The sequence below is a fragment of the Typopeltis vanoorti genome, chromosome 19, assembly GCF_054136105.1.
Source record: "Typopeltis vanoorti isolate ZY-2024b chromosome 19, IOZ_Tvanoo_1.0, whole genome shotgun sequence".
Taxonomy (NCBI): domain Eukaryota; kingdom Metazoa; phylum Arthropoda; class Arachnida; order Uropygi; family Thelyphonidae; genus Typopeltis; species Typopeltis vanoorti.
The window spans coordinates 96,958,988-96,984,319 of record NC_143567.1 but is presented as its reverse complement, the minus strand read 5'-3'; the positions used below and the strand labels follow the sequence as shown (position 1 = coordinate 96,984,319).

The 25,332-nt window shown below is 36.7% G+C and overlaps 1 protein-coding gene across 1 annotated transcript in view; it reads right to left on the bottom strand.

Annotated features, from left to right (window-relative positions):
• LOC150096378 (glutamyl aminopeptidase-like) overlaps positions 1 to 25,332 on the bottom strand; it is a 365,847-nt gene that overhangs the window by 228,309 nt on the left and 112,206 nt on the right. Inside the window, exon 7 of the mRNA XM_090409047.1 lies at positions 17,909 to 18,043. Coding sequence (XP_090265173.1) covers positions 17,909 to 18,043 — 135 coding nt within the window. The remainder of the gene's footprint in view (positions 1 to 17,908; positions 18,044 to 25,332) is intronic.

Here is a 25,332-nt window from a genome sequence, read left to right as displayed (position 1 = left end):
GCACCATCTGTAGCACAATATGTAATATTTTTCATTGATATTTGAGCTTCATCTAAATATTTGAATTTATTGTAAATATCAATGGCAGTGGTGGTGGTTTTCAATGCTTCACAGAACAACATCTCTTCAGTAAATTCACCATTGTCAATATATCTTACATAGGCCATCAATACAGCCTCACTGTCTCTTACAGTCAGTTGATTCATCCATCTGTATCGAGAATTTCCTTGATCTCAAATTTTCAACAAGTTGCATTTCCACATCTTTAGCCATCTCATCTATTCTTTTGCTAACAGTGTTATTGCTCAGTGGCATTCGATTGATATCTTTGTCATCTTTCTCCAGAACTGTTTTGAGAAAAGTTGATATTGCTGGCTTAATTAAATCCTTCCCTATAGTATAATTTTTTTCCTAATTTAGCTATGAGCAGAGAAATTTCATAATAAAGTTGTTGGAAGTTTTTCCACTTAGTTAAAAATACCAAGAAACTATATACTTGGTTTAATCCTTTATTCAAGTGTAAGCAAACAAGTTTGTGCCTGAACTATTTTCAGGACTGGGGAAATTCGTATAAAGAAGCTAAGACTTCACATCACTTACCTTAGTATCCCATCATGCAAAAGCACATCTCCTTGCAGACATGTATAATGATATACATTGTGAGAGGGGTCACTACCCAGACCAGTTTAATATTATTTGGGTCAATAAAGGTCAAAACCTTTATTGACCAAGAAATTAATTCCCATAATGCACAGCATTATATATGTCTGCAAGGAGATGTACTTTGCATTATGAGATACTAAGGCAAGTGATGTGAAGTCTTAGCTTCTTTATACAAGTTGCCCCAGTTCTGAAAATAGTTCAGGTGCAAACTTGTTTGCTTTGACTTGGATCAAGGATTAAACCAAGTATATAATTTCTTGGTATCTTTAACTTAAATTTCATAACAAGCTTCAAGAGTATTAGCAGTTCGTACAAAGAACAATGAATCTATTGTTGATGTTTTCTCGAACTTCTCCTTTGGAGACTTAAATTGGTTCAAATCATAGTTCACATAAGTGCTGTGTTTCATCTTCAAATTTGCTTCGAAATGATCTTTTTTCATTGATTCGTTGATCAAACAGTGTTCGCATAATAGAATGGTGACAGTTTAATCCTGAGCAGTAGGTATGAAACGGGACTTCGAATACTAATCTGAATACTGATGAAATTTTTTCTTGCTTGCACTCATTTTATGCATGGGGTTAGCAACTGAAAGGAAAAAAATAGGTTTATAAAGTATACTGCATGTATGTGTGGATTACACAAGGAAATTAATGGCATATAACATGTATTTATACTACTACTACAAACACATATAATAAATAAAAAGTTAAAATAATAAAAAAGTAAACTTTTAAAAGTCATAAAAAATCATTTTAAATTTCAACTGTCCAATGAACTTAATACAATTGTGGCAAAGTGTTCATTTTATTTAAATCGATAGTAGTGCAACTTTTGGGTAACCAGAAAACTAACAACATGTAAAAATGTTACATAAAAAAATGCCTACTAGCATAAAAAACATTGACAATACATAAAAAAATTAAACAAACTTCCCTTGTTGTTTCTACAACAGAAACTGTGCATAGTTAAATTGGCACAGTTTATTTTTCAGAAGTCACAGATACTGTGATCTAACCTTAGCACACTTATGCCATCAAGTATTTATGTTGACTGCTGTACTAGTGTTGCCAGCTATTTTTCTCAGAAAGTCAGGGTTGCGACATCAATAATTTATCGTCAACAATGGTGATTTTTTGACTATAGTGGTGATGAAGTGATGAATACAACATCATTTTCTAATTACACCCCAAAATATTCAAACTGTTTAAATAAATTATAATATCTTGGATTAGTTTTTCAGTGCCATTTATGCAAAGTAAATGTTTTACTGGAGTAAAGTAAAAAAGTTAATAGTCTTGCGAAGTATGAATGATTTGAAAGGATAAGCACAAAAGGAGAGAAAATTATTATTGTTGTTGTTATACTGACGATGCAAAGTTGGGTCGAATTATAAGTAGCGCCACTGATATTAATTACCTTTGGGAAGATTTGAATAGACTTGACTTGGGCAAAGGAGTGGGATTGTAGATTTACTATTAATAAATGCAAGGTGTTGCATTTTAGAATGCAGAAATATAAGGCTGTGTACTATATGACAGTGCTGTACTGTAGGAAGTGGATGAGACTCAAGATTTGGGAGTAATGGTTGACAGCAGACTGAAATTTAGAGGGCATATTGCAAGTGTTGCAAAGACCACACATTGTAGTGTCACTATGTTACAAAGCACTCTAACATGTAGGGATAAGGAGGTAGTTGTGCAATTGTATAAAGCATTTGTCAGACTACTGTGCTCAGATTTCATCACCTAGCTTTCAATGTGATGTGGAAATCCTGGAGAGGGTCCATAGTGACTAAGATGATATCAAGACTCTGGAATGCTGGCTATGGAGAGAAGTTGAAGAAATGTGGTTTGCAGATAGATTGCAGATATATGTGGTGGATAGGAGGAAAAGAGGTGATATGATAGAGATATTTAAGTTAGTGAGGGGATTTAACTGGATTAATCGAGAGGGAATTATAAAAACAGTAGAAGGCAAGAGAGGGAGAATCAGAGGCTATTCCTGGAAGTTGTGCAAGAGTGTGGTGAAGAGAGGTGTGAGTAATAGTTTTTTACATGGAGAATTGTCAGTGAATGGAATGTATTATTATTATTATTATTATTTAGGCCTCCAAGGAGTCAAAAGACTCATCGCAAGAGGTCCTTCCTAGGAAACACAAAGTCTATCATACCACTCCTTAAACTCATTGACCGTTCTTGCTCTCACCACTCTATCAGGCAATGCATTCAAGGTTCAACCACCCTCCATGCAAAGAAACCACTTCTCACCCTCTTGCTGACAATTCCCTTTCTTAACTTCCATGGATGGCCCCTTGTCCTCGATCCTTCCCTCTGTTCCAACAAACAAAAGAACTCCCCATTGTCAACCCTGTAACCACCTCTCAACAGTTTACGTCTCAATCATATCACCTCTCCTTCTTCTAGCCACAAAACTCTGCAGTCCACATTCCCTCAGCCGATCCTCATAATTAACATTACTACTATTATTATTATTATTATTATTATTATTATTATTATTATTATTAATAGTAATAGTATTTATGGACACCATATACAAAGTGATGGATAAAAACAAAGTTTCCATACTCATACTGTTAGATCATTTAAAAAAAGAATTTCACACACTCAACCATAAATATTACTGGACAAATTATACTCCATCAGAATTCCTGGAAAAGTACACTCCTGGTTCAGGAATTACTGGTCAAACAGAATTCAGACAAAATAACAAAACAAAAATAGGTTCCGACTATAGCACAGGTATATAAACCAAACACAAAGTCCCTCAAGGTGCAATATTATCACCCACACTTTTTAACACATACATAAATGATATTCACAATTTTCATATATCAGTATACAGACAACAATGTGCAATGCTAACAATTCACAAAGACATCACGATAGCCCCCTCCAAAGTCACAATAACTGAATGAATGAATGAACTATATATTTGCATAACAATTCAATCAAAATAAATAATAACTAAACCCAATTATTAAAAACTCAAGAGTCACACATCCAGTACCAAATTATTATTATTAACACCACACCTCTATATAGTCAAACACTGTTAGATAGAAGCCCCACAAACTATGACTTAAACTCATTCAATGTATCTATATTCACCACAATGACAGCAAAGCATTCCACTGACTAAGCACTCTCCATGCAAAGAACCTGGTCCTTATGGCATGCTCATGCCCTCCTTATACAGCTTCCTATTCCAATACATTCGCCACCTTCATCACCTTGTTGTAGTACATAAGCAAGTTTGTAAAACATGACCTCCCTTTAACAAACCCATGCTGACAAGCACAAAGAATACCACTGTTATCAACCTATTGTGGTATCCTGTATCTCACCAACCTCTCCAATACCTTAATTACAACTCTAGATATATAGATTGGGCTATAATTTGTTGCCTTATTCCTATCATCATCTTTGTGAAGTCAAACAATTTTGCCTTCCTTCTACTCCTTTGGGAGTTGTGTTGTAGCAAGACTCTTGTTAAACAGGCAAGCCAATGCTGATGCCAACTCCTTGGATCATTACCTCAAGACGTGGTGATATATTATCAAGACCTATTGCCTTATTGATATCTAGGTTACTTCACTCCTCATATACCTCTTGCTCACTCACCATTAAGTTTTCTCTCATTTCATTTTCTACACTTGAACCTGAGAATGAAACACACTGACGAACTGCTCAGTGAACACCTTGACTATGTCCTCTGCAGCAGTCACCAATCTCTCACTTTCATCCATTAATGGCATCTTACCATAATCATTCTTCCTTCTACTTTCCACATATCAAAAAAAATGCACAAAGGTTTTTCTTAGTCTGATTTGCTAATTTCTGCTCATACTACACTTTTGTTGTCCTTACCAAATGAGTCACTCTCCTGACCTGCTCTTTATGCAACTGACTATTACCATTATTCACCTTGTGCTGCCTCCAAAGTGCCTTCTTCTTCCAGATTTCATGCTTAATCCTCCTTGTTTAACATTTTTTACATGTACCTTATTCAGCCTTTTGACCTTTGGAATACATTCACACATTGATGTTGTTATGCATTTCTTTTAGTTCCCAAGCAGCATGTATTTTCTTATTGTCAAGCTCTCATTTCATGTTATAGCTCCAAGCTGTCTTCTAATAAGCTGTATCCTTTCCTCATAGAATTCTTCATATAGTTACCCACAACCAGTGCCATGTGATCACTTCATGATCACTCTCACCGACTGGAGGGAAATGCGAAACTTGACTTACAATTACATCCTCTGATGAATTGATCACATCTAATACTCTCTCAATTCTCACAAGCCCTCCGTTACATACTGTCTGAGATAGTTGTCTCTCAAGAACTCGAAAAATTCATTTTTATTATTCTCAAATGCTATCACCTCATTCCAAACTAGACTGCCATAATTAAAATCACCCATAATAATACTCTTTCCTTGTTCGCTAACTGAAGTTGCTTATACATTTTTTCATTACTACTGTTTACATTCCCTGACCTATAGCAACACCCAACTAAATATCTCTCCTTGTCAACCTCCAACTCACTGCTTCAAAACCGTTGCCACTATTTCTCTCTTTCATGTCTACCTTATATGGACTATAGTTCCCCTGCTATCATCAGCAGTACTCTCCCTCCCTTCTTGCTTTTTCTATCCTTGTGAAAAACATTGCACCCTTACATTTCTCTTCCTATTACAATATCATCTTCATGCAACCATGTTTCATGCATGCTGACAATTTAGGGGTAAATAAACTCAATCAGTGAAACAATTTCATCTCCCTTATTTCTGATACTCCTGGCATTTGTAAATAAACAAAGAAGTTCACTTTCCTAAAAGGAAGGTGAACTAATGTATTTTAGGTTCTTTTAGGTCTATAACCAGTCTTATCCAAGCCACTTGTCTGTTGTGATTTTTCCACCACACCTGCCTTTGCCCAATCACTTTTATTACTGCTTACCACATATATCCTCTCAGTCTCAACTACCCTACTCACATACCAATCTATTCATCTCTATGCTGATTATCCCCATGCATACATACATTCACTATAAATTACACTTCACAGTTACCCATATCATTATATTATCAATTCTAACACTTGCCATAATCCTGAAACTACATCTGTAACTCCTGTTAAATACCCTGGCCTTTATATTGACTGCCACTTTAAATAGACCAAACACGTTGAATACTTCAAAAGAAACTTCGTATTATTGCAACCAAATTGTCCTAAGTAAAGGATAGGATACTAATTAACACTAAGAAAATTATTTTCCACAGCATTTGTGAAAAAACAGTATTAAGATACAGCATAACTGTGTATGCATACAGAAAACAGTCACCTCTCCAAATTAGAATTGTTGCAGAAAAGAATCATTTCGACAGTGCTTTGGAGGACCAATATGCAGGAAATGTTCAAAAACTCTTCAATTGCCTGACACAGAATTTTAAGCTTATCAGCTCTAAGACACTAAGTAATCATATTAAAAAACTACTTGAAGAATGATTACTGTAAACAGAGAGAGATACATACCACATAATGACAATGAATTTCATCCCTGCTAGTGTAGAGAGCATACCACGGCTCTCTACACTAGCAGGCACTTCAACAATAGATGTGGAGGAACTCTGAAAGGACATCTGATACCAACTCTAATCAATAATCTTCCACACAACTTAAAATACCTAACTAGTTATTGAACACTAAAACAAGAATTGTGGAAGTTGTACCAACACAATTAGTACCACTCATCCATAGAACTGAAAGGATACACAGTTATCGGGGATACTAAAACACGTATACATAAGGGGATACTAAAACACGTGCCGGCAAAGGTTGGTCGATTGGTAGAGCCTCTGCTACTAATGGCTCAGTTAAGTAAGTTTGAGCGCAGTTAGTAGTTAGAAGGGGACCAATCGTTCGATGCTGTTGGCACACTCTCCCTCAATGAGTCTTTGGACTCCCTGGAGGTGTCTAATAATAATAATAATAATAATAATAAGATAATAACATATACACCAAAACACCAATGGTAATTGCCAGCCTGGCTGGCTGAGTGGTTAGCGTATCCGCTCTCTAGTCAAGAGACTGTGGTTTCGAATCCTGCCATGGGCATGGATGTTTGTGATTGTCTGTGGAAATACTAATGTTGGTGTAGTTGCGGTAAGTTGGTGGATTGTGAGTGGTGGAAGCAGAGTTGTAGAGTAGATGCCTTTCCTCGATGAGTCTTTGGACTCCCTGGAGATGACAAATAATAATAATAATAATAATAATAAATAAAAAATAATCCCACTGTCTTCACAAAAGCTTAATCTAGCTTCGAAGACAGTAGGGTTATAAAGCATACTACAATCCTATTACTACAATTAACTTCCAGGCATGTTACCTTAACTGATATCATCTACAGAACTATTGTCCCTGCACTTGACCCTTAAAGATATTATTTACAACTATGACAATGAGTTTCATCCCTATTTACATATACTTCACTCTCTTTGTGTGTATTATAATAATATTTTTATCTTAGTCCACATCTATCTCAGTATTTATCTGAAATGAATTTAGCTATTTATCTGAAATGAATTTTGCACACACTTTTTTTTTTGCATCTCTTTTTCTTTTAATACAGTTCATATATTATATTTTTAATTTAGTACAGGATGTTTCAGAATACACTATATCATACAGTACATTCTGTAACATCCTGTACTAAACTGAAAATGTAATATATGAATTTTATTTAAAAAAAAAAAAAAGAATATGCATGTATGTATATCCATAAAAAATCTACTCTTTCTGAACTGAATGTGAATTTTATATTGTAAATAATATTTATGTTAAAAATTGCCAAACTTTGGAGGGAAAAAATGAATTGTTCTACATAGTATTATTTCCTAAATTGTATACTGTGTGTGATGATTTATTTGGCAGATTATAAAGTGTTATTTGACATATATTTGAAAAAAAAATTATGATGATGATGATGATTTTGTGACACCTCTAAGGATTTTAAGGACTCATCATGGGAGGGCATACCACTGTGCACAACCTACCATCTCTACTACTTAATCCTCAATCTACATACAACACAACAGAATGTGAAAGAGTTACTTGAAAAATGAAAAAGAAGAGTGAGAGACTAAAAACTGTAGTCTGTTGCCACAGTATGATATGAATGAACTGAGAAGTATTGTGATTACAAGTGGGTAAGTGTATAGGTTGTGCATGAGGAATGAATGCAGGTTCATAAAGGTAAGCAGTGAATTTAGCCGACAGCTTGCACTTCAAGAGATATGAAATTACAAGTCTGGAGAAAGTGCTCTTCAATGAGAAAATAAAAGTGCAGAATTTGGGAAACTAGAATACTTTAGGAAGACAAAAATAAACCAGTATGTAGGAACCTTTAAAGTGAGTGAGTGGGAGTGATGAAAGTATACTGAATGTAGATCAAAGAGTGCTGAATCTCAAATCTTAATGAAACACCAGTGAGAGAGCCTAATGGTTACAGCAATTCATGCGTACTGATGTCAGATGAACCAGAAGAAGGATATGGAGTTTTAAGCACTGGTTAGTTTAATGCTCTAAAAAAATCATGGATCACTGACAAAATTATGGAGTTAAAAAGGAAAAAATAAAAAGATAAAGATCTAAGGGTACTATTATTTATGAAGATCAGTATGGTTTTGTCCAAGAATGCTCTTGTTTTCATTAATGGTTTAAGAGAAAAAAAGGGAGAAAGAAGGTTACAAGTTGGGTTCTACAGGGCTCAGTACTAGGACCATTAGTTCAGCCAATGGAATCTGTGATGGTAATTAAGAGTGAAACATATTAGACACAGTATTTATCTCATTGAAAATGGCAAACATTAATATTCAAAACAATAACATTTCCTACTAAACTTAACATTACATCATCAGTGCAGAACAAACAAGCAATGCAAAAAGAGACAAAATACAAGGCAAATACAATCAATTAACTCATGACAGCAAATGTGCATTAAAAGGATCATATCAAAAAGATAATAAATCATTTCTGATACTAGATAGGATGAGAACCTCCCAAACATTTGAGATAGGGAGGTAATCATTCTGATTCAAATTTGGACAGCGTTAACAGAGGCTCTAAACTTTCACAGAAAATATGTGAAAAAAAGGCAAGGTATTCAGTTGTTTGCAGGTGGTGTAAAGCTAGAGAGGGTCACTATTAATACTGCACATGTTGTGGCTTTTCATCAGAATCTTGAAGATGTTTTCACCTGATACCAAAGTATTTTCTGATTAACAAAATTTCTAATCTCTTTCTGACTCAAAAGACAAACTTGCCTCTGTTTCTAACCAGTATTTACAAGACCTCTTGTGCATGTAATCTAACAAACTTTAGACAGATAGGCTGGTCTGTGGAAAAAAGATTAGTGAACATCAGTACTACACTGCGTACCTTAAATTCTTAAAAGTTGAGATGCACACAACACAGTACTGAGACTAAACACAGTATCTCTGGAATGATGCATTTGTCTTCTCACCAGAAGCAGTTTTAAATATTAACATCTTCTTAAAGAAAGTTTGGAGGCCCTGTTACATTATCAGAATTTCAATTGGAATGATTGCCTTTCTGTCCTGAAAGTTCAGAAGCTTCTCATCCTATGTAAATATTAGCAATGTTTAATTATCTATTTGATATCCTTCTAGAGCAAACTGATTGTTGTATTTGCCTTGTATTCTGTCTCTCTTTGAATTATTTGTTTGTTAGACTAACATTCTCGTAGAAAGGCTTATACGTTGGTTATAGATAATTATTAATTGACTTAAGGAATTCACAACGTACAATAGAATATAAATTAAATTAAACTTTAATATATATTTCCAATATTTCGGTAACGTCACGTTGCCATTTTCAAGGAACTTACAATAAAGGCACGTGCACGTAGGCACTACATACAGTAAATGAGGATGAAGCAGGAAGCTATCATTTCTCCTAAAAGTCCTGATGGTTCCCCGTAGCAGGTTATGTAGGTATTCTTGGTCATTGGGCTGAAGGTCTCATGATGTATACCTCCTAAATTTGGGGCAGTCTCATGATGTATACCTCCCAAATTTGGGGCAGTCTCATGCAACCAAATTTGTTGAGGTTTGGCATGTTTCTTAGAGATGAGGCTGGTTTCATGAAAAAGTCTTTCAAACTTGAACTTGCTACGGTGTATTACTGTGGCTTTCTTCTACTGTATTCTGTGGCATGTATCCAGAGCATGGTCTGCAAGACCAGAGTGGCTATACTGATGATAACGGATGTAGTCCTTGTGTTCTGAAATTCTGACATTCGCTGTTCTGCTTGTTTGGCCAAAGTAGGACAGCTTACAGCTGCAAGGGATCTGGTATACACCAGGTAGGTCTAGGAGAAGTGGTTGGTCTTTGGTGGAGCGGATAAGGGATGCCAATTTTCTATATGGTCTGTAACAAGAGGTCAAGTCATGTTTTCTTAAGATTTTCGTAATTTTTTCCGGGGTGCCTCGGATGTAGGGAATGGTGATGGATTTAGAATAATCCTTGTTGTGAAGGGGGGGTTGTGGTTTACTGGTTTCAATATTTTTTGGGGGGTAGCCATTGGCTGAGAGAGTTTTGTGGATGTGATTTAGTTCAGTGGTAAGGGCACTGTCATTTGAACAGATTAGTTTAGCCCTGTTATATAGGGTCTTAATAACTCGATATCGTTGCGAGGGGGGAGGGGATTGTTGGCAAATGTATCTGCCTGTATGGGTGGGTTTTCTATAAACAGAGAAAACAAGGTTCCATCAGGCTGGTGGGTGACTAGTGTGTCTAGGAAAGGGAGGCAGTTGTTTTCCTCTTTCTCAGGTGAACTTGATTCTGGAGTGTTGGTTGTTTAAGTGTGTTAAGAAGGAGAGGAGTGTGTCAGAGCCATGTGGCCAAATAGCGAATACATCATCAACACAGTGAAGCCATATGGTTGGTTTTTGTGGGGCAGAGTTTAAGGCTTTCTCTTCAAAAGTCTCCATAAAGAAGTTGGCCAAGGGTGGGGAGAGTGGTGAACCCATGGCTCTCCCCTCTATTTGTTTGTAGAATTTTCCCTGCCAAATGAAATAGCATGAGTTCATTGCGAACTGAAATAGGGCTGAGATATCAGGAGGAAATTTAGCTTGGATTAGCTCTAATGTTTCTTTGTGATGGTGCTTTTTTGTTTTCTGAAAGCCATATTGGTTTTGTGAGATGATGTTGTACTTCTGTAAATAGTTCTGTAGTCTGGTGTGTGTTATTTTTTCTAGAATTTTTGAAATGACTGGTAAGGTAGCTATTAGTCTGTAGTTCTGAGTATCGTTTTTTTTATCATGTTTGTAAATTGGCATAGTTATTGCAATAATAATAAATATAATAATAATAATAATAGAGTTGAACCTTCTGCAGTCAGTCTTGTGAGACCATGGAGTTTTTGAATCACAATAATAATAAAGAAAGAAATAATTCAGAAATGTAATGAAGCATATGAAATATGGCTAATAAATGACTGATGTCAAGCAAAGACTGTAGACAATCACCAAAATTTTGCTAAATATAAGATAAAGATCAAGAAGTTCAAGGAAATAGATATCCTAGAAAATTGAGGGAGAGGAGGATGGATATATTGCAGATCTATATTCAGGTAACAGAAAGATCCAAAAAGAAATAATGAGAATTAAACAGACTGAGTTTCAATTTTAACCAAATAAGTTAGGTTTTTCCCTCCTAGAAACTCAGGCTTTTAATCCTATGTACAAGCAAATCAGCCTTGAGAACACACATAATTTACAGAAGCTGCATGTGTGTGTATGTGTGTGTGTGTGTGGGGGGGGGTAGTAATGGACAGTAAATGGTGTTCTGTGTAGATAGTGATGATGGTAGTAGCGAATCTGTGTTGTTGGCAGATTAAATTGTGGAAATGGAGAGTTGTAAAGTAGCGTGCCTTCCCTTGACGAGTTCTTGGACTCCTTGGATGTGCCACATAAATAATAAGTAAGAAAAGCTCTTAAAATGATAAATAAAATTAAGCACCAAGTATAGGTTTAATTACAAACAAATCTAAAAAATTTAGAAGAAATTTGATAGAAAGAGATATTATTAAATTTAAAAACGTTTACCCTAATATATGATTATAGTATCTTTCCTTAAACAAAATCACTGAGATGTGAAGATTACATAACACTCAGTTTAAGGCCAATGTCTTGAACTTATTTCTTAAAATAATATTGGATAAATGTCAAAATCTGATCAATAAAATAACAGATGAAGAACAATATGGATTCAGAAGTGGGAAAAACAAGCAATGCAATATTAAACTTCAAATGTATGCAAAAGATCAACTGTATAAATCCATCTATCCTTTTCTCCCTGTGGAAGCAAGGAATATAGAGATGAGAGGAAGGACAAAATGTGGGTGAGAAAGAGTAGAGAGAGAGAGAGCAAGAGAGAGAGAGGAAGAAAAATGGGTTAGAGATGCCAGCAAGAGAGGAATAAATGCAGCTATAAGGAGTGCAATGCATGGAGATTCACTGATTTTGGTTGTGCAAAGTAGTGTTAGAAGAGTGCTTGCTGGGTGAACAATAGATAATGTAGCAATAACAATAAAGAAAGATAAAAATATGGAAGGATGATAGTCATGATTATCACAAATAACCTGAGAGGTAATGTGAATTGTGTAGCAAGAGATTTGAGATTGATGTTAGGAAATGTGCAGCAGAAAGATGTGAGTGAGAAGATACAAGTGTGTTGCCTTGGTATGATAATACAGATAATACTGATAATTTATTATCAGTGATAATAAATGAGATGATAATGTGTATGAAGAGAGATAGCAGAATATGTAGTTGCTTGGAATATATACGATGAAAGAAGGAAGATGTTTGCAAGAAATGAATTGCATTTGAACATAGAAGATGCAGGCATTAGGAGAAACTGTTGTTTTCTGGGTAAGTGTTAAAACAGGGAAACTAGAGTTGCTGGGTTGGAAGGTAGTAGCAGCAGGGAAGGCCTCCCGTGGAAATAGTGGCTCTGAAGATGCAAGAGTATATGTTATGTTACAAAGATGAGTAGAGTCTGCAGAGATTAATAATAGTAATGGGAATACTGATAATGCACTGGTTTTTCTATATACAAATTCCAGGAGCATTAGGAATAAGGCAAAGAGTTTCAGGCATTGATTGACTACATCAGAAGTTTATTGGTATCAGAGAAACTTGATTGATATAGGAAGATATGCTAACAGGAATTAAAATTGAAAGGTATAGTATATTAAGGGAGGACAGGGAAAGCAAACAGGGGTGAGAGTGTTACTCATGTTAAAAGATAAGTCAGGCCCTCTCGGGGTAGAGAATCAAATAGGAAATGGCACTGGTGGCTTTGAGAATATATAGTGAGGTAGAAGTGGACAGAAAAAGATATTAAGTGAGGGTGTTGTTATAAAGCAAGAAATTAGATAATGATGAGCAGAAAAATGTTTAGGCAGATAAGTTCGGCAATTACAAAATAAAATAGTTATCATTATGGGGATGTAAGCAATACAAACTGGGCAGAGGAAACAACATACAGTAATAAAAGAACTGAATTTTTATAGTTCTTGAGGGGTAAAAGTCTTAGGCAGCATGTGGTAGGAGGAATGCAAGGATTAAGAGTTTTTGGACCTGGTCATATCACCAGAGGATCTGTTGTGACTGAGATGTCATACTTTCAAATAGTTGGTGAGAATCATTATGCTGGATGGACACTGATGGATGGGCAGGCATGCAGAATTATCAACGGGGAAGAAATTTATATAGATATAAGGTGGGTGATTATAACAGACTTAAAAATCAGAGCAATACAATGGATGAAAGAATTTTAAGGCAGAGAGAGAGAGAGAGAGACAGGAACAGAGATCAGTAGTGTCTAATATTTAGTTGAGAAATATTTGTTAACAGCAGTGAGAGGCTACATACCTCAAGTGAAGAAGTTAAAAGTGATTTGGAGTAAAATGAATGATCAAGGAAATAGGAATTACATAATGACACTATTCATCCATCTATTTCATACATAATTTGTCCTTTGGCCAAACAGGCAGGACAGCGAATATCAGAATTTCAGAACACAAGGACTACATCCGGTTTCACCAATACAGCCACTCTGGTCTTGCTGACCATGCGCTGGATACCTGCCATAGAATACAGTGGAAGAAAGCCAGGATAATACACCATAGCAAATACAGATATGAAAGGCTTTTCATGGAATCAACTTCAGCCCTAAGAAAAACGATCCAAACCTCAACAAATTTGGCTGCATGAGACTTCCTCAAATTTGGGAAACCTACATCAGAAGACCTTCAGCCCAATCGCCCAAGAATACCAACATTGCCTGCTAGAGAGCATCATCAGGACTTTAGGAGAAATAATAGCTTCAGACTTCTTCCTCATTTACTGTTTTGTTGTGCCTGCGTGCACGTGTCTTGTTCTTAAGTTCTTGAAAATGGCAACGTGACGTTGCCAAAATATTGAAATATATTAAAATTTATTTTAATGTATATCCTAGTACGTTGTAATTTCCTTAAATTATATAGTGAAAATGCATAACCAACGTCTAAGCCTTTCCACGAGAATAATTTGTCCTTCTTCCTGATTAATCCCTTAAGAAAGCTTAAAAGTTATTTCTAACTACCTCATACTCACTGAGTTTTTTCTATTTTCATTTCCCAAATATTCTCACTCAACATTTTTTTTTTTTGCTTACTATTCCACGAAGTGATGGTGTAGGAATTGTAGTGTGTGACAGAATGAAGGGTGAAATACTGGACGTGGGTAGAAGGAACGACAGGATCATGCGAATAAAATTGGGTCTTGGAGAAGAGCAGGTGGTCGTATTATGTGTATATGCCCCGCAAGTTGGTTATACAGCAGAGGAAAAAGATGAGTTCTAGAACATGTTAGATGAAGAAATGAGGGAATTGGAAGAAAATGAGATGGTGATTGTCGGAGGAGACTTGAACGGGCACATAGGAAGACAGAATAGAGACTGTGAAAGGGTGCATGGTGGCCACGGAGTGGGAATGATGAACCAGGAAGGAGAGAGGGTTGTGGACTTTGCAGTAGCGTTTGATCTGGAAATTGTGAACTCGTTTTTTTTCAAGAGGGAAGAACATTTGATAACATTTAGAAGTGGTAACAACAGCTCACAAATTGACTACATTTTGACTAGAAGAAAACATCTTAAGGTTGTGACAAATTGTAAAGTAATTCCAACAGATCAAGTAGCACAACAACACCGACTGCTGTGCGCAGACTTTAAAATAAGATTGAAGATAAGAACTTCTGGTTGCCATGGGATGAAGACAATTAAGTGGTTTCGCTTAAAAGAGGAGAGTGTGAGGAATCGTTTTAGGGAGAGAGTGTTAGAGAGGATTTCGGATGGACTGGAAAGTGTACAAGACTGGTGGAAACATAATTCAAAAGTAATCCTGAGCTGTGCAATCGAGGTGCTTGGTGAGACATCTGGAAAGATTAGAGAGCAGAAGGAGGGTTGGTGGTGGAATAATGATGTACAAGTGGCAGTGACAGCTAAGAGGAAGGCAAAGCAGAAGTGGGATGAGTCAAGAGTGGAAGAGGACAGAGAGGTGTACAAAGAGAGAAAGCAAGAAGCCAAGAGAGTTGTGGCACAGGCGAAGGCCATGGCATATCAAGATCTGTATGATCAATTAGAAACAAAGGAAGGACAGAGAAAAATTTACCAACTAGCGAAATGTAGAAATAAAGCAGCTAAGGACATCTTACATGTGAGGCAGATCAAAGATGCTGAAGGAAGAGTATTATGGAGGGATGTGGACATAAGAAACAGATGAAACATATACTTTGAGGGACTTTTGAATGAGGAAAATGCAAGGACTCACAGAGGAGATGGGCAGCCTTCTGAGGGGATGGTGCAGAACATCAGTAGAATGGAAGTGACGGAGGCCATGAAGAGGATGAGGAATGGAAAAGCGGCCCCGACAGAATTCCAGTGGAGGCATGGAAGGCACTGGGGGAAGAGGGAATTGACCTGCTGTGGGACCTGTTCATGAAAGTTTGCCAACAGGAAAATATACCCGAGGAATGGAGGGAGAGTACTCTTGTTCCCATCTACAAGGGTAAAGGGGATGCACAAGACTGTAAAAATTACAGAGGAATAAAGTTGATGTCCCACACAATGAAGATCCTAGAAAGGGTTCTTGATGGTAGATTGAGGTAGGAGGTGGAGATTGCAAAGGAACAATTTGGCTTCATGCCTGGTAGATCAACAACAGATGCTATCTTTGGGTTACGACAGATGATGGAAAAATATCAAGAGAAACAAAGGGAGCTACATCTGGTATTTATTGATCTGGAGAAAGCATACGATAGAGTGCCAAGGCAAGAAGTCTGGAGGTGTCTGAGGGAGAAGAAGGTGCCGGAGAAATATGTCAGGTTGGTGCGGGAAATGTACAGAAATGTGAAGACAAGTGTTCGGACCTGTTTGGGACAGACAGAAAGTTTTCAAGTAACAGTTGGCTTGCATCAAGGGTCAGCATTAAGTCCGTTTCTGTTTAATATTGTGATGGAGGTGGTAACAGAGGAGGTGAGAGAAGATGCACCTTGGACAATGTTGTATGCAGATGACATCTTGCTGTGTGTAGATTCAAGAGAAGAAGCAGAAACTAAACTGGAAAGATGGAGAAAAGTACTGGAAGTGAGAGGTATGAGACTGAGCAGAAGTAAGACAGAGTATATGTGTTGCGCAGTGGGCGGTGGCCAGGAGACAGATCTGGAGCTGGAAGGAAATGTCATCAGGAAGGTGAGAGACTTTAGATACTTAGGTTCAACAGTGGAAGAAGATGGAGAAGCTGAGAAGCAAGTGGGATGCAGGATACAAGCGGGTTGGAGGAACTGGAAGGAAATGGCTGGAGTGTTATGCGATAAGAGGGTGCCGATCAATCTGAAAGGCAAAATTTATAGGACAGTAGTGAGGCCAGCTATGACATATGCTATAGAAACTGTGGCCCTGAGGAAAAATAACATTAGCAGGATGGAAGTAGCAGAGATGAGAATGCTTAGGTGGATGTGCAGTGTGACCAGAAAGGATCGTCTGAGAAATGACTATGTCAGGGGAACAGTGAAAGTTACGAACTTAGGAGCGAAAATACAATAGGCAAGGTTGAGATGGTTTGGTCATGTGATGAGGAGGGAGGACGAATATGTGGGAAGAAGGGTCATGCAGATGGATGTGCAAGGAAGGCGGAAGCGTGGGCGGCCAAAGAGGAGATGGAGGGAGCTGGTAGAAGAGGACTTGAAGATGAAGAACTTGGATGTGGTGACAGCCCAAGACAGGAAGGTGTGGAGGAGACTCATTAAAAATAGTGACCCCACTTAAGTGGGAGAAGCTGCAGAAGAAGAAGATTCCACGAAGAGTCTGGGACACCTCATCAATTGAAGACAATGAACAATGATAGTGACTATGCAATATGCAGATTTTTCTTCAGAAATCATTTCCCATCTTCTATGCCAAATATAGTGAATACAGAAAAACATGTCATTAGCAGCAATGAGCAACCTCATAAGCATTTGTATAATATGCAGAAAGTGACATGCCATGAATTTTCAAAGATCTAATATACCAAAATATTTGTTTGTAATAACAAAAAATACACATTGAATATGGGATATTACACACTTTTCTGATGAGATGAAAACATCATAACTAAAGAAGATACAGTATATGGAAAATGCATTTTACCTGATAATGATAACATCCCATAGACTCATGAACAATATAGTGTTGACAGGTCTGTGGATTTTGTGGCACATCATGTTACAAAGCAATGATTGTAAATATCAGCATCAGCAGAATACTAATACCTGCAGTGGCCAGCATAAAGTAATGATAGCAAATATCTGTGGTGAATAATAATAGAATATTACAGTGGCCAGAATGAGGTTCTAATCTGAACATCACAGAATATATGTGGAATGAATTGAAACACAGAGGTAGAGTATAGTAAAGATGGCCCTATTCCTTATGTGGAACTTATTAATGCTTTAAAAGAAGTGGAATGTACTCCATACCATGAACTTTCTAAATTTTTGTTAATGTTTTACCAAAAATTACTAGAAAATCTTCCATTATGCATTTCTGTCAATAAAGACACCTTTTGTTTATGATCTTCAATCCTATTTCTAACAAGTAACCACTTCATATTACCTTACTGTATGAAATAGTATCAAAGACTGAATGAATTTCATCTGGATCTCTAACGTCAACCTTAATAGGATGAGAATTCTGCAAGCCATCCAGAACTAGAGCACTGTGTGTTTTGTCTATAACAAATTGCTCCATCTGTAAAAATAAATAATATAAATATCAACTGGCTGCTAAATAAATAAATCAATGGCATACATATAATAATAAAGCCTGCAATAATTACTAGAGAAGAATGCATATCTAGTTGTGCATTCAAATAATAAATATTTTTTCTATTTTGGTCTTTCTTGGGTTCTAACCATCAAATTTCTTTAATCATGTCAATCCATTGCAATAAGTATATATACGTGGGCTGTTCAATAAGTAATAAGACTAATTTTACTGTGGTGAAACCACTCATCACAATATTAATTTCTGTGGAATAAAGAAATGTTGCTGTCTGTATTAACAAAAGAGGTTGATAGATGGCGTATACGGGCTGATGTGCCAGAGTGTCACGTGATGTGCCAGGGTGACCAAACGCAAGCTTGTTTAGGCACGCCTATGAGGCGTGACCAATCTTCGAAATGGAAGCGTCCTTGGAACAGCGTTATGCGATTAAATTTTGTGTGCATTTGCAAAAATCGGCATCGGACACTTTTAACATGATACGCGAAGCTTTCCACAATGAAGCAATGTCGAGGGCAAGTGTTTTTCGCTGGCATAAAACTTTTAAGGAAGGAAGGCAAAATGTGGAAGATCTTGAACGTGAGGGCAGACCTTCAACATCCATCACAGAGACAATGATCAACACAGCAGCGATTATCATCAAGCACGTCAAAAGGAAGCGTCCAATGCTGAAGAATGGCTTCTTATTGCACCACGATAATGCAAGGCCACATATTGCTGGTTGTGTAGTGGATATTTTGCAGAAGAACAACACAAATATCCTACCACACCCTCCATACAGTCCTGATTTCGCACCGTGCGATTTCTGGCTGTTTCCTCAGCTCAAGAAACCACTAAGAGGTCACCATTTCGAAAGCAACAAAACATGTGTAAAAGCTGCAGAGGCAGTTTTGAAAGAACAACACAAATATCCTACAAATATCCTCAAAAAACGTATGACTTTCAGATGTGTTTAAGAAGTGGATGCAATGTTGGGACAAATGCATTGTATCTCACAGTAGTTACTTTGAAAAAGACCATGTAAATGATGATGATTAAAGGTAATCTGTTTTCTGTATAAATATAGTCTTATTACTTATTGAACAGCCTACGTATATATATATATTATTCATATAACAAATGTAATCTGGAAAAATCATAAAAATATTCCTTGCGAGTAAAAAAATTCTTCAAACCTGTCAATGAAGGATAAAATTGAACATTTCATAAAAGACCAAGTAAACTACATTGTATTTAATATATCTGATGAGTATGAAATTTATGTATTCAAATGAATATGCACTACATATTAATATACACAGTGTAAAAAATATTGGCTATTACTTCAAGCATATCTCAGTTAACACATCGGTTATATACATATTATTATTATTATTATTCAGGCCTTCAAGGAGTCAAAAGACTCTTCATGGGAGGTCCTTCCTAAGAAACACGAAGTCTATCAAGACTCATCGTGGGAAGTACCTCACAGATAAAGCAATGTCTATCATACCACTCCTTAAACTCATTGACCATTTTTGCTCTCACCACTTTATCAGGTAATGCATTCCATAGTTCAACCACCTTCATGCAAAGAAACCACTCCCCACCCTCTTGCTCACAGTTTCCTTTCGTAACTTCCAGGAATGGCCCCTTGTCATCACTCCTTCCTGCTGTTCAACCAAGCGAAAGAACTCCCCAGTGTCAATCCTATAACCACCTCTAATTAGTTTCAAAGTCTCAATTATATCACCTATCCTTCTATCTACCAAACTGTGCAGTCCAATTTCCTTCAGCCGATCCTCATAACTAACATTGTACAGTCTTCAAACCATTTTTGTTATCTGCCTTTGTACCCTTTCCACAATTAATTTATCCCGTTCAAATCCTGGGGACCAAATCTGATAACAACAGTATAAGTGTGGTCTGATCAAGAGTCTTACACAACAGAATGTTAACTCTTTTATCTCTGCAGGTCAGTGTCCTTCTCATTATTGCAGCAATCCTCTGTGTTACCTTCACCACATTTGCAATATGTCCCCTAAATTTCAGGTTTCTATCAATCATCAACCCCAGATCTCTTGTCATCCCTACTTCCTGCAGTATAGTTCCTCCAACAGAGTATGCAGCGTCCCATCGATGTGTCCTAAACCTCAAGACCTCACATTTTCTTGCATCAAACCGACATTTTCTTGCATCAAACCGACATTCCCATTCATTTTCCCAAATATCTAGCTTATTCAAATTCTCTTGCAGGACTACCACATCTGCACTATTACTAATAACATTTCCCAGCTTCACATCATCTGCAAACAACTGAATATCCCCTTGCAATCCACTGACAATGTCATTGATATAAAGGTTAAACAATATAATCCCAGTACTGAGCCCTGTGGAACCCCACTTGTAACCTTCTGCCTCTTTCATATTGCTCCACCATACACAACTCTCTGATACCTATCGGACAGCCAATCCTGAATCCAGTTGACCAATCTGACATCCAGACCCATGTGCTGCAACTTAAATATCAGTTTATCATGTGGCACCCTGTCAAATGCCTTCGCTAAGTCCAAGAAACTGGCAGAATATGCCTTTCCCTCATTTTGTGGACTTGTAACTTTATTATAAAAGGCTAGCATATTACTAAAACACAAGCGCCCCTTCACAAATCTATGTTGACTCTCACAGATAACATTACCCTCATCTGCCCAATGCTGTATACGGTCCCTCACTAATTTCTCCAACATCTTAACAACTACTGATGACACACAAACTGGCCTATAATTAGACACTTTCAGTCTCCTACCGCCCTTATGCAATAGCACTATCTTACCTTCCTTCTATTCCCTGGGCACCTTTCCCATACCCAGACTTTCGTTGAAAAGCAAGGTCAAAGGAGCTGTCAGTTCTTTAGCATCTATCCCTCTAGTATTTTTATCTTTATCCCTCTAGTATTAAACTTTACTCCTCCAGGATGAAATACTCCAATAAAGTGTTCATTGAGGAATTCCGCTATGTTCTCTGCATTAGTCACTCTATTCCCATTTTTATCCCACAATGTCATTCTTCCACCATCATTTCTCCTCATACTGGCCACAAAGCTAAAAAATTCCCAGGGATTTTCTTTGTATCTTAGGGCCAAGCTCTTCTCATATTCCAATTTCACCTTCCTTACCATACTAGTCACTCTCTGGGCTTGTGTCTTATATTCCTCATGCATCTTCTCTTCACCTATCTCCTTATATCTCTTCCACAGTCTCTTTTTCACAAACAATATTAAACTTTTTTGACAAACAATATTAAACAGTTCCTGTTTAATATTGTTTGTCATCCACTTTACTCCAAATTGTGTCCTCTTCTTCACTCGTGGAACACAGCTTACTATCGCCACTAACAAATATTCCTTCACAATTTCCCAAGCACTAATGATATCCCACCCTTTCACCCCTCTTAAGTGCCATAGCCACACTTTCTATCGTTACTCCAGGCAAACACCCCCTCATGCATCCTATCTTGAACACCACGTATCAAGTCCCCATACATTACACCTCTTACCATCCTGTTCCTCGATTGCTCACATGCATCCCTCACTCTCTCTCTCTCTCTCTCTCTCTCTGTGTGCTTCCCTACTTACCTGCCTTCCTGACATCTATTACTTGCATTCCTCTCAATTCCTCTCTCTCCTACTGTTTCCATTTTCTCCTCTTCTATCATTCCCATAACTCTCTCTCATTCCCTCTCTTCCACTGTTCCTATTCTCTTCTCTTCTATGATTCCCATATCTCTCTCTCTCTTCCACTTATCCTATTCTCTCCTCTTGTATCATTCACATAACTCTCTCTCTCTCTCTCTCATTCCCTCTCTTCTACTGTTCATGTTCTCTCCTCTTTTATTAACAGAAACTTCCCTAACCAATGAGGAGCTTCCAATGTACAACATAATTAGCTTCCGAATGTTTATTTACTATCGTGAAAACAGAAAAGGCAGTGGGATTAATGTTTACACTAAACAAAAATACACAGTAAGTTAGAAATGAAATTTCAGCCAGCTGAAAACATCTATCTAAAGCTATAAAACTTATCAACAGATACAATTTAATACTGAACTCCATTTATAGTCCACCAGATGAAATCCTAAACTATTCCTAGAGGAACTAGAACCCTGGCTAATAAAAATAAACAACAATAACAACCTTAATCACTCTATAATCATAGCAGGAGACACAAACATTAATACCCTAAACACCAAATCAAGCATAATTACAGATTATTTAGGTATATTATCCAACTTTGGCTTAATAGGAACTATTTCATCTCATACTAGAGAGGAAATGATAAATGAAAATATTTATACAATCCTGTATAGATCATATTAACGTTCGTGTTAAAGAAAAGAGACCTTTGATCCCCAGCTATTGAAGCAAAACTAGCAGACCACTACTTTACATCATTTCACATCTCGGCACTGGAGAAAAAAAAACTCCAATTCCTTACTCGCATGGGAAACCATTTTAAAAAAGTAATAGATGATAGCATTGTTGATGAAGAAATTAGGAAAACCCCTAATTCAAATTCAAATTGATGCATCATATATGCAAGAACGCTGCAAGGACAATAAAGATTAGAACCATCAGGATTCACCTCCCTGGTTAAATGACAATATATTACTTAAAATATAAGAGCCTGCATAGCTCAGTGGAAGTGGCACTTGTGCCTGAAGGCAGACTTAAATTCAAGTCTAGTTGCTGACTGGAAGAACTTTTTCTAAGCTTATCTTCGACCAGTTCCTGAGTTAGTTAATTTCTGGCTCAGGCAAGCGGATTATTCTCTCCCAGAAATTCAGGTTTTTCATCCCATAAACTCAAGAAAATCAGCCATAGAAGCCACACTACATCATACAGTAACATATCCTGTTTGGGTTAGGTACCAAGACATGGCAGCACTTGTTTGCCCATCTCTTCATCGGTGGCCACTTATAATGAGTGATAGTCATGGACTAACTGTTCTGATTGTCTACTGGTGAAGATTGAACTACTCACTCAGTCTCCAAAGCTAGATAGGATTAAAAGGCTTTGCCTACTCCCTATAAGGAAATGAAAGGAGTAAGCTGATTTTTTTTTTACTTAAAATATACAAAAAAAAGACCATTTATGGCACCAGCTAAAAAGATATTCATGTAATCAGAGCTTTAAAAAGAAAGATACAGAACAGAAACAAACCTCTAATCAGAAACATGCAATTATGTAATTATTTATCATATAACATATAAATTATGTAAAAAACATGTAATTATTACAACAATAAAAGAAAATTAAATTGAATGAGAGAAAAATTACAGGAACATGGACAATAATAAACAAAGCACTAAATAAAGTACCACCTCCTCCTGCCTCGACGACTGTTATCCAAAACTTTGCAAAACATGGTTTAAGCAATAAGTAACTAGTAAACAAATTTAATAATACTTTCAAGGAAAAAATTACAAATTTAAGACAAACTATCCCTAGTCTTAGAAAGACAAATACCAACACTATCCAGACACAAAATAAGGATCTTTTCCCCCAGATAACACAAAAAAAGATTTGGATATGTTAATCTCAGAAATCAACATTAATATCCCCTGGATTTGATCAAATATGACCAAGGGATATGCACTAAATGCACAAATGCACTACTCCACTGTATCACATGTTATATTCAAATTGTATAACTTAATTTTTCAGAAATGTAAAATACCACCAAATTTAAAAACAGCAGTGGTAACTCCACTAATAAAAAAAAGGAAAATCCAATGAAATTAACGATTGCAGGCCTATATCCTTGCTGTCGGTAAAAAAAAAAAAAAAAATCATGGAAAGAGGAGTTATTGAAAAAATATTCACATAGCCAACAGAGAGACTAGGCAGAATACACCGGTTCTCATCCAATCACCGAAGTTAAGCAGCGTTAGACCCAGTTAGTACTTGGGAGGGTGCCCACCTGGGAAGTGCTGTTGGCTTTTTAAGGGCTCCATAGCACAATTGGTAGAACGACGGTACGTTGCACCCTTCAATTTGAAAAAGGATAAATTCGATTCTAGTCATGACAGGAAGAATCTTTATGTCGTTTTTTTTTCAACTGAAGATAAGTTAGCCAATCGCATATGGAGGTAGCAGGGTTTTTTTTCACAGAAACTTGGGTTTTTCATCCCACATAAGGCAAATCATGTAACATTTAACATGTAATGTATAAATTATATAACAAACATGCAATTATTACACCAATAAAAGAAAATTAAATTGAATGAGAGAAAAATTACAGGAACATGGACAATAATAAACAAAGCACTTCGGAACACATGCAGTTTACATACAAAAAATATTAGCGCTGGTGGTGGATGGAGTGGTGAAGTACGTTGCACCCTTCAATTTGTAAAGGATAAATTCGATTCTGGTCATGATGGGAAGAATCTTTATATCTTTTTTTCAATTGAAGGTGAGTTAGCCAATCGCATATGGAGGTAGCAAGGTTTTTTCTCACAGAAACTCGGAGTTTTCATCCCACATAAGGCAAATCATGTAACATTTAACATGTAACATATAAATAATGTAACAAACATGTAATTATTACACCAATAAAAGAAAATTAAATTGAATGAGTTAAAAATTACAGGAACATAGACAATAATAAACAAAGCACTTCAGAACACATGCAATTTATATACAAAAATATTAGTGCTGGTGGTGGATGGAGTGGTGAAGATGGAAAGCTGTAGAGTAGGTGTCCTCCCTCAATGAGTCTTCTGACTCCTTAGAGGTGTAAGGAAATAATAATAATATCTAGAGAAATCTGATATAATATCCAATACCCAAAAGGAATTTCATAAAAATAAAGGAACTAGGCCAGCCTGGTTGGCTAAGGGGTTAGCGTATCCACTCTCCAGCCAAGAGACTGCAGGTTCGAATCCTGCCAAGGCATGGATGTTTGTGATTGTCTTTCATGCCTTGGCAGGATTCGAAATTGCCGTCTCTTGGCTGGAGAGTGGATACGCTAACCCCTTGGCCAACCAGGCTGGCCTAGTTCCTTTATTTTTATGAAATTCATTTTGGGTATTGGATATTATATCAAATTTCTCTAGATATTATTATTATTATTATTTCCTTACACCTCTAAGGAGTCAGAAGACTCATCGAGGGAGGACACCTACTCTACAGCTTTCCATCTTCACCACTCCATCCACCACCAGCACTAATATTTTTGTATATAAATTGCATGTGTTCTGAAGTGCTTTGTTTATTA